Source organism: Engraulis encrasicolus, chromosome 7 (genome assembly GCF_034702125.1).
Source record: "Engraulis encrasicolus isolate BLACKSEA-1 chromosome 7, IST_EnEncr_1.0, whole genome shotgun sequence".
Lineage (NCBI taxonomy): Eukaryota > Metazoa > Chordata > Actinopteri > Clupeiformes > Engraulidae > Engraulis > Engraulis encrasicolus.
Genome location: NC_085863.1, coordinates 49,801,206 through 49,814,056, shown reverse-complemented (window position 1 = coordinate 49,814,056; position 12,851 = coordinate 49,801,206). Strand labels below are relative to the sequence as shown.

General features: G+C 44.1%; 1 protein-coding gene across 2 annotated transcripts in view; it reads left to right on the top strand.

The window, feature by feature from the left end:
* Positions 1-12,851, top strand: part of rgs14b (regulator of G protein signaling 14b) — a 33,870-nt gene that overhangs the window by 6,750 nt on the left and 14,269 nt on the right. For both annotated transcript variants that reach the window (XM_063203829.1, XM_063203830.1), the window contains 4 exons: positions 1,623-1,795; positions 8,591-8,683; positions 9,255-9,398; positions 11,789-11,989. In XM_063203829.1, coding sequence (XP_063059899.1) covers positions 1,623-1,795; positions 8,591-8,683; positions 9,255-9,398; positions 11,789-11,989 — 611 coding nt within the window. The remainder of the gene's footprint in view (positions 1-1,622; positions 1,796-8,590; positions 8,684-9,254; positions 9,399-11,788; positions 11,990-12,851) is intronic.

The following is a 12,851-nucleotide window of genomic DNA, read 5'->3' as shown; positions in this document are numbered from 1 at the left end:
TGAAAAAGGCAGAAGTGGTTCATGGGGAGGAGTGAGCATGATGCAACATTCATTACTTCATGGATCATCTGCTCATGGGCCATGTGTTATTTAAACATTAGATAGCCCATGTATATGAATTGTAACATATAAACATAATTCTTAAAAAATGTTTTTATTTAGTCTGAGATATAGGAAGTATGCAAAAGACTACATAGGGATTAGCAGGGAACATTTAGCCATTTCATTTTTCATCAATTTAACACTACTTAGGTACAGTGCATGATATTTCTGTATATAGGCTATCCTCACTTTAAGGTACAATATGAACAGAGTAGATCCACCTTGTCTCTAATTGTAGCCATCAACAATGTGGCATGCTACATGTCTCTTTGAATATTGATGCAACTTTGCACAAGAGGAAAGGGGGACAGAAGCCACCGTGTTTTGTCTCCGAAGTGTTTCCTGTGAAGAATAGCCTGTATGACGTCAAGCATGTCGGTTAGACACAAACCATGCACGGTTTGGTGTTTGTAAAGTGACGCTGTCACTCGTTCATTGATCTGCTCTAAAGCCGTCGGCTCACCACAATAACTTCCTTTATTGTCACTTCAGCTGACAGCTTTATGTGAGAAAGGAAATCATGTGATGTGCATTCATGACTTTCAAGCACACTCAGTCAGCTTGCCTCTTTGAGACCAAAAAAGGTGCAAACACATACAGTATGAGAACAGAAAGGCAGACTGAGAAATTACGGACGGATTTACTTCATCAGCTACCTGGCTGTAGCTCATGTATTGTTACTGCTAAGGGTCTTTATCTTATTACCTGCACACTGACCTAACCTAATCTAGATTTTTTTTCCCCACTGGATAAAAACATTGTGTTGTGACTGTCGCTTATTGAAATGGTACTAGCAATAGAGGTTGTAACATCAAGTCAATTCAATTAGCCTTCCTGAGTCAGCCATGATAGAAAGATGTCAGCAAACCTCTAGCTATTCTACCATGGGTCTACTTTTAATGGGTTCTAAATGTCATTCAACATGGAGGGCACACCTTATTAATTTTCACATGTAGGCCTAGGTATTTCAAGTTAAAGTGAGTCCATAATATCTCTGAAGTATTTCTAAATTGGGGGCACTGCTCTGTTGAAATTTGCTGCTTTGTCAAAATGAACAGCAACAATTTTTGACCATGTTCAGGTAATAAGCTAATCTACCAGTAGCAGCAGTAGCAAGCAACTGATAGACCGATTAACCAGCTTCACATCTCAGTGAATTTCACTAACTTATTTAACCAGAAAAAACAGCATTATTGTGTTTGTGTTTGTGTGTATGTGTGTGTGTATATGCGTGTGCGTGTCTGTGTGTGTGTTTGTGTTTGTGTGTGTGTGTGTGGGCGGATGGGTGGACCGGTGGCGTTGGTGGGTCGAGTTTGCATGAGTGTGTGGTCATGTATTGCCATGCCCACCACGTGTCTGTTTGTTTGTGTGAGGGGGGATGATGATGTGCGTGGGTGGATCTTTGCATACACGGTCATGCATTCCTTTGTGTGTGTGCGTGCGTGCGTGCGTGCGTGCGTGCATGCGTGCGTGTTGCCGCTCTAGGTTTACTATCTCACTGTATGTATCTCAACCTGCAGAGCTAAATGTGATGGAGGGGGATGTGCCGGTGGGGAGTAGTAACTGCTCCAGCAGCAACTCCAGCCTGCCCAGCGCACCCAGTGAGCGGCCCAGTGGAGTGGACCAGACGGCCAGCTGGGCTGTCAGCTTCGAGAGGTTGCTGGAGGATCCCACTGGGGTGCATTACTTCACCGTGAGTCCCTTGTTTCCACACACGCATGTCGCATGCACACACACCATGCATACATCTACAGTACAGTACGCACACACATGCATATATACACAAACACACACATGCATATGCGCATGCACACACACACACACACACACACACACACACACACACACACACACACACACACACACACACACACACACACACAAAAATACTCAGGCACCTAGACACACGGACACACACACACACACACACACACACACAGGCACCTAGACACACACACACACACACACATGCACAAACACACACACACACACGCACGCACGCACACACACACACACACCCAGACGCACACACACACACACACACACACACACACACACACACACACACACACACACACACACACACACACACACACACACACACACACACACACACACACACACACACACACCACAACCACCTTCTCCACATCCACAACAGTAACAAACAAACACTTTTTGTTTTTCTTTATGAGAAGAATATCCGCACAGCTTTACTTGTGCAGACACCTGGCTCAAAATCTGTCCATCTTTAGCTTTACAATATTTCTTGCTTTTCACCATCCTCAGCCTATGGATTACACACTCCACATTCACATTCAACAACAGCAGCAAACTGCCAAGTTTGGGTGTTTCCCTTATACAGCTGTACTTACTGTATACAGAGATGAATATTGCCCCTAAACAGTTTAGGGCCATTATTTATGTCTGTATATACAATCAGTTCAACTCTTTAGCCTTGAGTTTTTTGAGCAGCCTATTAACTGCTTATGTTAAGCTTCATGTGACTCCCTCTCTACACCATTACACTCATAGCAGTAACAAGCTGTTTTCATCCTATCGCTATACAACTGTAGTAACTGTATAAAGGAGAAAGAAATATGGTCCAGAAATTGGGCCATATGCAAAAACATTTTTTCTACAAACATTGTCTTTTTATTTTACCAACCACTATTACAGCCAACTAGGCTTTTGTTTTACTTAACGAGTCCTGCTCCGACCCACCGCACTTCTCCATACAGCTGTTCTTTTAGAGACATATTTTTTATTTTATTTTTATTTTTCTGTAACCGGGAAGTGGTGTCATTGAGTGCAACGACTCCTCTTCCAGGGAGTCCTGGCCAAGAATGCGGCTTAAAAAGTTACGTTATAATAAAATAACACGAGACAAGACAGCTACATCATATCTACACAGAAATAAACACTTTAAAACTGAGTATCCACAGGCAGCTAAAAAGCAGACAGCAAAGAAGGAATGAAACAATTGTAGTGGTCAGCAAATGATGGTTTTAAGAGGTCTTTAAAAGAATTTAGGAATGGAAGAACTTCAAGATTTAGAGTGGCTTGAAGTTCATTCCAAGCTTTTGGTGCCTACGATGAATTATATTGTGATGTCCCCGAAACATTTTTGAAGAGCTACAGCCCATCTGTAATACTAAGTTGTTTTCTACACAACACACCCGCGACATGTGTTTCTCACATGAAAGAATCTCTGTGCATATATATTTATACAAATATACATATTTCCTTAGTGTGAATCCATTACTTTTTGTTTCACTTTTTACATTCTGTGTATTAGACTGTATTTGATTGCATTTTGATGTAAACATGCCGAGCTAGTAGTTCTCCACCAAAGGTGTCCAAAGACCTTCTGTCGTGGGTGTAGTTTTGAAATGGTTGTGTGAAAACTTGTGCGTATATGTTTGTGTACTTCACAAGTACTTCACTTGTGTAGCCCTACTTCACATGCAAATATTCCCCGCGAGCCAAAGTTTGTATTTGTACATTTTTTTTTCAGTTTGCACAGACGCTTGCTTGGCACATGTGCACATATGGTCTGTCAGATTATTTTGGTGTGTGTGCGTGTGTATGTGTGTGTGTGTGAAAGCCCATTGGGAAACTCCAACTCCCATTGTCATTGTGACACAGCACTCCACAGCACACAAGTGAACACTGCACATTGCACACAACGAAATTGCATTTTATGCCTGACCCGTGCAAGGGGGCAGCCCTCAGTGGCGCCCCATGGGGAGCAGTGCGGTGGGACGGTACCATGCTCAGGGTACCTCAGTCATGGAGGAGGATGGGGGAGAGCACTGGTTGATTACTCCCCCCCACCAACCTGGCGGGTCGGGAGTCGAACCGGCAATCTTTGCGATGCAAGTCTGACGCCCTAACCACTCACCCATGACTGTGTGTGTGACTGTGTGTGTGTGTGTGTGTGTGTGTGTGTGTGTGTGTGTGTGTGTGTGTGTGTGTGTGTGTGTGTGTGTGTGTGTGTGTGTGTGTGTGTGTGTGTGTGTGTGTGTGTGTGTGTGTGTGTTGACTGTTTGTGTGTGTGTGTGTGTGTGTGTGTCCAGGCCCGCCGACAGGGGAGACAACCGGGCTTTTTGTCCCGGGCCCAGAACTGGGCCCTCATTAAGTTTGTGATTAATGGTTCTATTTAATTTCAAAATAAGATGGTTTTTGAGAGAGGGAGACTGTGCTATATTTACATTAAATAAACGATGCAGATATTTTGCCTTTCCTGCCCTTAAAAAAGGATCAAGAACCCCCACCTCCCCCACCCCCAGTGCACAAATGGTTTGGTCGGTCATTACGAGAAAGAAAAAAACGGCTTCAACTTAACGCGGCTCGTGCCAATTTGCCAAGGTGTCTGAAGAAGCAGTCGTTCAAACCAGGAGGGCAGAAAATGAAGGATAGGAGAAAAATAGAGGAAGACACCAGAAGCCCCAGGATTTCAGTAAAAAGTTCTTCAGATGATGTAGGTAGCCTACTAACAATAGCAGAGGACACAAACAAAGCAAAAGTTTCCCTTCATAAACAGACACGCACTGCACCGCAGCATTCATGTTTAAAACATGATCAGTCACACAGTCGCATCATTTTATAACCACAGCTTAGTAAAATTGTGTTTCAAATCTGACCATCTGTGACCTTAGCTAGGAATATGCACATTAGCCCACAATCATAACATGATGAGAAGTTGCGTCGCGCGCAGGGAGAGGGCAAGGGAGAACTTTTAGAACAGCGCTATGCAACGCTATTTCGCTTAGCGCGTATAAATCCCGCTTAGCGCAAATGCTAACACTTTATCAACCTGTTAACTTTGTGGGGTGAAACAGTGTAGATCCGTTTTGCATATACATTTCTGCAACTTGACTTGTTCCTGTGTTTGGCTATTCCTGGTGTGGGAAGATTTTGATGAGGGAGCACAGCACAAGATCTGTGTTCCACTGACGTGAGTGACAGTGAGTGCTGCTCACTTGTTCACTGTCATCACACGTCACTTGAAGTCAGTTTAGCAAACTAGAGCTGATTCAGTCAGGTACGTTTTGATGTGCAAGCCCTCAAATTGCTAAAGTAAATTACACGTACACTTGTGTTATTATTAATGATGTGAATCCTATTTATTTTGTTTCATTTCTAAAAATGCATGGATAGTTGGATGAATAGATCATTTACTATGGAATTATTGTATGCGTCATTGATTTGTGAGACTACTTTGATACCAATGCCATTTCTTTTATAGTAGGCCTAATAATACATAGCACATCACGTGAGAGTGGTGCGCTTTCAAGCCAAAAGTTTGTGTAGTCTGGCCACCTGGTCTCTCTTGAAAAAAATGGTGGTATGGTGGTTGGGTTTTTTTTGTTTTTGGTGGGGGGTGTGTGTGTGTGTGTGTGGGGGGGGGGGGGGGGGGGGGTAGGAGGAAGGGGGGCCCATTGATATTTTTTTGTCCCGGTCCCAGCCAAACCTGTCAGCGGCCCTGTCTGTGTGTACTGTGTACGTACTGTAGGTGTGTGCGTGTTAGTAGATCGAATATTATGCAGGTCACCTTAACTCACCTCAGTGTGTGTATGCCTGTGCGTGTGTGCGTGTGTGCATGCATGCATGTGTGTCTGTGTGTGCGTGCATGTGTGCATGCGCGTGTGCGTGCCTGTGTGTGTGTGTGTGTGTGTGTGTGTGTGTGTGTGTGTGTGTGTGTGTGTGTGTGTGTGTGTGTGTGTGTGTGTGTGTGTGTGCCTGCCTGCCTGGCTCCCTGCCTGCCTGCCTGTCAGTGCCTGTCAGCCCACACGTCTCCGGCAGAGAGGAGCTGATTGTCAATTTTCTGGTGGAATTAGAGTCATCAGCGGGGCCTACGCATGACTCACAGTGTGGGAGAGAGAGGGAGAGAGAGAGAGAGAGAGAGAGAGAGAGAGAGAGACAGACAGACAGACAGAGAGAGAGAGAGAGAGACACAGACAGACAGACAGAGAGAGAGAGAGAGAGAGAGAGAGAGAGAGAGAGAGAGAGAGAGAGAGAGAGAGAGAGAGAGAGATGACAGAGGAAGAGAGACAGACAGAGAGACAGACAGAGCGCGTAAGAGAGATAGAGAGGGAGAGAGAGATAGAGAGAGATATAGAGAGATGACAGGGGAAGAGAGACAGAGAGAAGGCATCCAGGAGCAGCTGGAGGCAGGTTAGAGGTGAGCAGGTTCATTAGGGGGTGGAGGAGGTGCGTGGGTGTGTGTGTGTGTGTATGGAGGGTGGTGGTGTGTGTGTGTGTGTGTGTGTGTGTGTGTGTGTGTGTGTGTGTGTGTGTGTGTGTGTGTGTGTGTGTGTGTGTGTGTGTGTACGCGCATACGTGTGTGTGTACGCGCATACGTGCGTGTGTGCATGGCATGCATGCGTGCATACATGTGTGCATGCTTGTATGCTTGTGTGTATGGGAATGTTCACTCATGAGTGTGCTTATAGTGTGTGTGTGTGTGTGTGTGTGTGTGTGTGTGTGTGTGTGTGTGTGTGTGTGTGTGTGTGTGTGTGTGTGTGTGTGTGTGTGTGTGTGTGTGTGTGTGTGTGTGTGTGTGTGTGTGTGTGTGTTGAAGTACTAAAGTGGTGAGCCAATATAGCCTGTTGTGAATGGGAATAATGAGCAAATTAACCAATTGACACAGCAGGTGATTTTTTATGATAAAGAAAATCACCACTTCATCTATTCCACTTTGCAATACATGTCAATCAATACAAATTTCAAGCATACTCAGCCTGTTAAGAACGTAGGCCTCTCATCATGGAAACGACAGGAACACATAGCTTTTTTATAACAGAGGTATTCATCAGTGTAGCCTCTTACTGTAGATGGGCCCATCGACAGGCCTATTCTTTCTTTGCTTAAAACACTCAACTACATCAGAACAATGTTGCTATGACAATGCAGAGAGTCTTAAGTAGCCGATGAAGACTGGGTCATTACTATTTTGATGGCAATAAGGTTATGACTGAGACTTTGTGTTAAGGGGTTAAAACTGAAAGACTTGTTGTAATCTACTGTACTGGCAAAAAACAGGCATTGGCTTTTCCTGTATCCCAAGTTCTATCCGTTTTCTCCAGAGATGAGAAAGGTGATTTACCTGTGTGAAGCTGGCCCCCCCTCCGACCCAAAATGCGGAAAACACAGCTGTTTTAATAAATAAAATAAAACAGCTGTAACTTTACAAAAAAAGTGATTGAAGCATTAATTTTCACAGCACAAATGAGCACAAACAAATTCCCTTCGATTGAGACGACTTTGGAAAAAAATTGGACGTGGAGGGGGGGCTGCCCATTGAAAATGCATTAGTATTATTAGTATTTTCATATTTAAATTACTCAAAATCCTTAATAGCACAAACGTTTTTTTACAGCACAATCCGGCACAAACGAAGCATAAACAATCTGCAGTGTTATTTCAGCATTTTGGGTCGGAGGAGGGGGCAGCTTCACACAGGTAGCAGATTTCACAGTGTCAGACTCACATCCTTAATAATCCAGAGTCAGACTTTAATACTCCAGTGAGATGAGTTGAATGGAAATTGTGGCAGTTTGTATTGTTTGTATAAAAGAAAACACAAACAAAAGGATGCCACGGGATGCAAAATGATAAAGCCTATGAAATGGCTATACGGTATTTATAGCAGGTGATTAGCGTACATCTGAGTTGTAGGTGGGAGAGGTCAGTGACTGTATACTGCTGCCTGCCTTCCTCCAGTCATGCACAATTGGCTGCCAGCTATACGATCGCAGTGGCAGCATCACCACATATACATGTTTTTTTCTTTGTTTATAAACATGGTGTTGTGAGGAGGGGCAAGACACTGACAGCCAATCACGTTCGCTAATTTTTTGACATGACAGCGGTTTCCAAGAATCAGAGGTTGAGTTGTGCGCAGCCAGGGTCGCGCAGCCCGAGGAAAACAAAAATGTAGAACCCATGTATAGAGAGTGCAGTCTCGCGGAATGCAGAAAACAGCAAAACATGAGTGGAAGCAAAATACACTTAAATGTAGCTCCTACAGCAGGGGTGGGGAACCGATGTCTCAAGGGCCGTTTTATCCGGCCCTGGATATCATTTTAATGTTATGCAGCTTCACATGAAATTACATTTGCAATACAATAAGTTATATTCAAAGGGCCTAGAGAAAGTGGGATCTGTTTTAAAGGTGGCTGCCTTCAATATAGGCCTAAGGTGCAAAGGGAAATCTTGGTTTGTGTTCATTGTACTGTCCTTGGAGGACTTTTACAGCCCTTGGAGGAATTTGAAGGTACCCCTCGAATGAAAAAGGTGACCCGCCCCTGTCCTACAGCTACGATTATCTATTTTTATTATATTACCGGTATACAATTTTGCTTTGTTAAATCAGCACATAGGACCAACTAGTAGGCTGAGTGTTTAATTAGTAAGATGAACCGGTATAGTGATGTTCCTGAGCCTTTGTTTACTCCCGTTATTTTTGCCCTTCTCCACCCAGGCCTTCCTGAAGTCTGAGGTCAGCGCTGAGAACATCCTCTTCTGGAAGGCATGTGAGAAGTTCCGCAGGATTCCTGCCTCTAACCAAGATGAGGTATGTACAGTATGGAGCAGAGGCATCTTAGCACAGTTTGATCTCAACCCCAACACCACTTGAGGACAACAATAACATGTAAATGGTGGACATGGGTTTATTTCTTCATTGAAGCTGTAGGCAGCTGAACTTTTTTGGAGCTTCCCACAATATTGATAATATGTCCTGGATGAATGTCAACCTTTGTATAGGTACAGAGTTGAATGTAGAAGTAGAAGTTGAAGACAATTCATGATCTACATACAAAACTAGTAGGCCTACATGGTATTACATAGTTGTTGCACCAGCTATAATTATTAACCCCTTAGTGCAGAGCCTATGTTATAACCTTACTGTCACCAAAATTGTAATGGCTATGTCTTCATCTGTTACTTAAGGCTCTCGGTAATGTCACAGCAATGTTGTTATGATGTAGTTGAGTGTTTTCAGCAAATAGTGAATAGGCCCGCCGGCGACCCCATCTGCACTAAGAGGCTACTATATTGTACCTAATCAAGTTTTTGTTTACCCCATAACTTCTACTTTATACACATGCTATACACCCATTCATATTTGTTGCCTCTGGCTGCAGCTTTACCGGCAGGCTTTCTCCATCTACAATGTCTACCTCTCGGACAATGCCACGCTTCCGGTCAACATCGACGACACGGCACGCGTGGCCGCACAGACCCTCAGCACTCCCCACCCAGACATGTTCCAGAAAGCCCAGCAACAGGTGAGGGCACCGGGGACAGAGACAATAGCAAAACACCTTTGGATTCAACACCTTTGATTTGACACCCTTGATTTGACTCCTTTGACACCTTCGTTAGAAACCTTTGATTCGGCCCTGCCGTGGCCAATCGGTGGGGTGCTGATTCCCGGCCAGGGTCCTTTGCCGACCCCTCCCCGTCTCTCTCTCAATTCACTTCCTGTCCACCTCTCACATTGTCCTTTCAAATAAAGTTGAAAAAGACAAAAAAAATCTTTAAAGAAAAAAAGAAACCTTTGATTCAAAACAGCATTCGAATAACTTATAAGTTGAATCTGGTGTGCATGCACATGAAGTTACACAACACTGTTTCCTAAGATTGTCAGCCTGGAACCTTTAGTAAATCTGCTGCTCTTTAAAACGGAACCTATTTGAAGTCTTTGTGGAAAAGGCAAATAAGTTACATAGCGCATGTACTAGGGCTTACCGATATAGGGCATTCGACTACTAGGGGGCCCACCCGGGTTCGTTTCCGGCCTGGGTCCTTTGCCGACCCTTCCCTGTCTCTCTCTCAATCTGTCCTGTCACTAATTAAGTATAAAAGACAAAAAAATATCTTTAAAAAATTACATAGGGCATAAATATGTGTTTGTCCTTGAATCCTTATATACTTGGTTGGTCCTGATACGATGAGTGGGTCTGCATTGGTGTTTGTATGATGGCCACTGTGAATTACTGTATACTTCCATGGGCTATGAGTTTGTGGTGTACACAGTGGTGGCACTGAAAGTAAGTTGGGTTTCCTGTGCCAACTTAGCCCTGCCCTTTTGATGTCAGTGATATGATATGGCATTACCACAGACCCACCCAACCGGAAGCCTCTTTTTTGTTTTATTTGACTTTTCAACTAATGCCTTTTTAGGCTGACTGCACTTGAGACGTTAGGGTGCGCCTCACTCATCCCTCAATGGTGTCTGGTTGCTATGGTAGGATGCATATTGCGGTATGGAGTTTGGAGGACAGAAATGTGTAGCAAACGCAATCTATGAAATGATATACATTCGGTGCATTTGGTGACACAAATATGACTTAAAAGTCTCTAAATAAGCATGTGGAAAGTGCAGACCTGTGCCAAGCCTATACATTTTTACTTTAATAAATCACAAAATCAGTGTATCCACGTTTACAAGGATGCCATCATTACTGTTTTGGTAGCAGTTGCCAGTGTTCAATCGTTCAGAAAGGCACTGGGCAACCTTGACTGGAACTAGCAGGCCAGAAATGCTGTCGGAGCGTGACAAACGTTTAACCCATCATGAAAAGTTTATCAAAATCTATTTGTGTAACTGTGCCAACAAACAAACAAACAAACAACGTCAAAAACATGATGGCGACATTAAGTGTAACCTCTTTAGCTAGAGCTACTAAATCATGGTGATGTGACCGATCTGAGACGAAAGTGATTACATGCTGATGAGCAGTACGGCTATTGATGGACCGCATTTATCCTCCGTAAACACACCGTTATATTCCCTAATCAGGCCTCATTAGACCAGGTAACGGAGTTGATTGTTGACTTTAATGATGGCTGGCATTCAGGAAATTACTTTTTTTTGGATCAGTCAAGTGTTTTGTGCAACAGATTCAGGGCTGTTTCATGCTTTTTCTTTCATTTTAATCAAAACAGAAATTTGATGAAAATGCCATATTTGCATATTTAGTATTTTTGAAAAGATGTAAGGGTTCTTCTATGGGGACATATTGGCCAACTCTCCCTGATAGCGCTGCTCATTAACATTCTGCTTCTATGAGCCGTTGGAAAAGTCAATGAAAGCATTCAGCTCTTGTTATGCCTAAACCCTGATCTTTCATCATCGTGGTCGTTCTCTGCGGCATAATTGACCTGTCTGAACAAATCTATATCAAAATCAATTGACTTCATCATAACGCGTCTTATGTAATTCCCTCTTTGGCTCAATGCACCAGCGCATACCAAACAGGACAATAAGATGTGGAGGCGCACGTTATGAGATAGAATATGCATACTTTTAGGATAGCATAGAAATATAATGTGGGGCTAACGGAAAGTATTTTGGGAGCTATGACAGTCTATTTGTGAAGGCATGATGCCCAGAGTAGCTCTGGTTATGAGACAACTTAGAGGTTTCTTTATCTTGTGTCTTTTGATCTGTGGGTACCATTTGGTGAAGAGAAAGTGAAACAGAGAATGTCAGTTGGGGAGGGATGATAATTGCACAGATAAAGGACTGCATGTGTACTTCCGATAAAGTGAACAAGTAACACTATTTCCTGCTGGGACATACGATAGCACTCAAAACAAGTACAAAACAGATTATAACACTGATTAAAAGATCCCTTCCTTCCCTTCCCTTTTCACCTTCTTGTCTCATCAGATTTTCAAGTTGATGAAGTTTGACAGCTACACACGCTTCGTGCGTTCCCAGCTCTATCAGAGCTGCATGCTGGCGAACGTGGAGGGCAGGCCCCTGCCCGAAATCGGCCCTCGCTCCAAGGCCCCCGCAGCGAAAAAGGCTGCCCTTGGAGAAGGTCCCTTCCTCAGGGACCAACAGAGGCTTGACCCAAAACAAAAAGAGGTAGGCCTACTGCAGGGGGGGGGGGGGGGGGGGGGGGGGTGTGAGCGGGGCAGCCAGGGGGCATGGAGTTGGGGAGTTGGGCTGTTGAGGTGTGTGCGTGTCGTGTGTGTGCGTGTGCGTGCGTGTGTATGTGTGTGTGTGTGTGCGCGTTTGTACGTGTGTGTGTGTGTGTGTACGTGTGTGTGTGTGTGTTTGTGTGTGTGTGTGTGTGTGTGTGTGTGTGTGTGTGTGTGTGTGTGTGTGTGTGTGTGTGTGTGATTTGTAATCTGTATGGATTTCTGACTTGTTTTTTTCTGACTGCTTACAAACATAGCTCACAAACGCTTATAGAAATAGTCAGGCTTGGACATGTATTATCTAATAAGGTCAAGGCCTGCTGGCAGAGGCACATCTTGCCACCAGACAAGGCCGGCAACCGCTTGGGGCCCCTAGATAGTGAATAACAGCCCATACTGTACTACAGTAGAGGTGATTTTGGTTCAAATATTCATTCTTTTGCATTTTCGCTTGTGGCCCCACCTTATCCTAGAATCGCCTCTGCCTGCTGGTGTTTTCTTGTTGTTTCGTTAGTTTATGTCTTCCCTGCTGTGAAGAGAAACAGACCAGGGCTCCTCATGTGTGTGGTGTGAGTACTATGAAATGTCTTCAATGATTAGTTGTTTACTTGACCAGTCACAAATCTTGCTGGCTGGGAGGGGCGAGTGGACACATGTCATGGAGAGTGCTGACGAATAGTACCAAATGTGAAGAATCTGTGTGTGTGTGTGTGTGTGTGTGTGTGTGTGTGTGTGTGTGTGTGTGTGTGTGTGTGGGTGTGTGTGTGTGTGTGTGTGTGTGTGTGTGTGTGTGTGTGTGTGTGTGT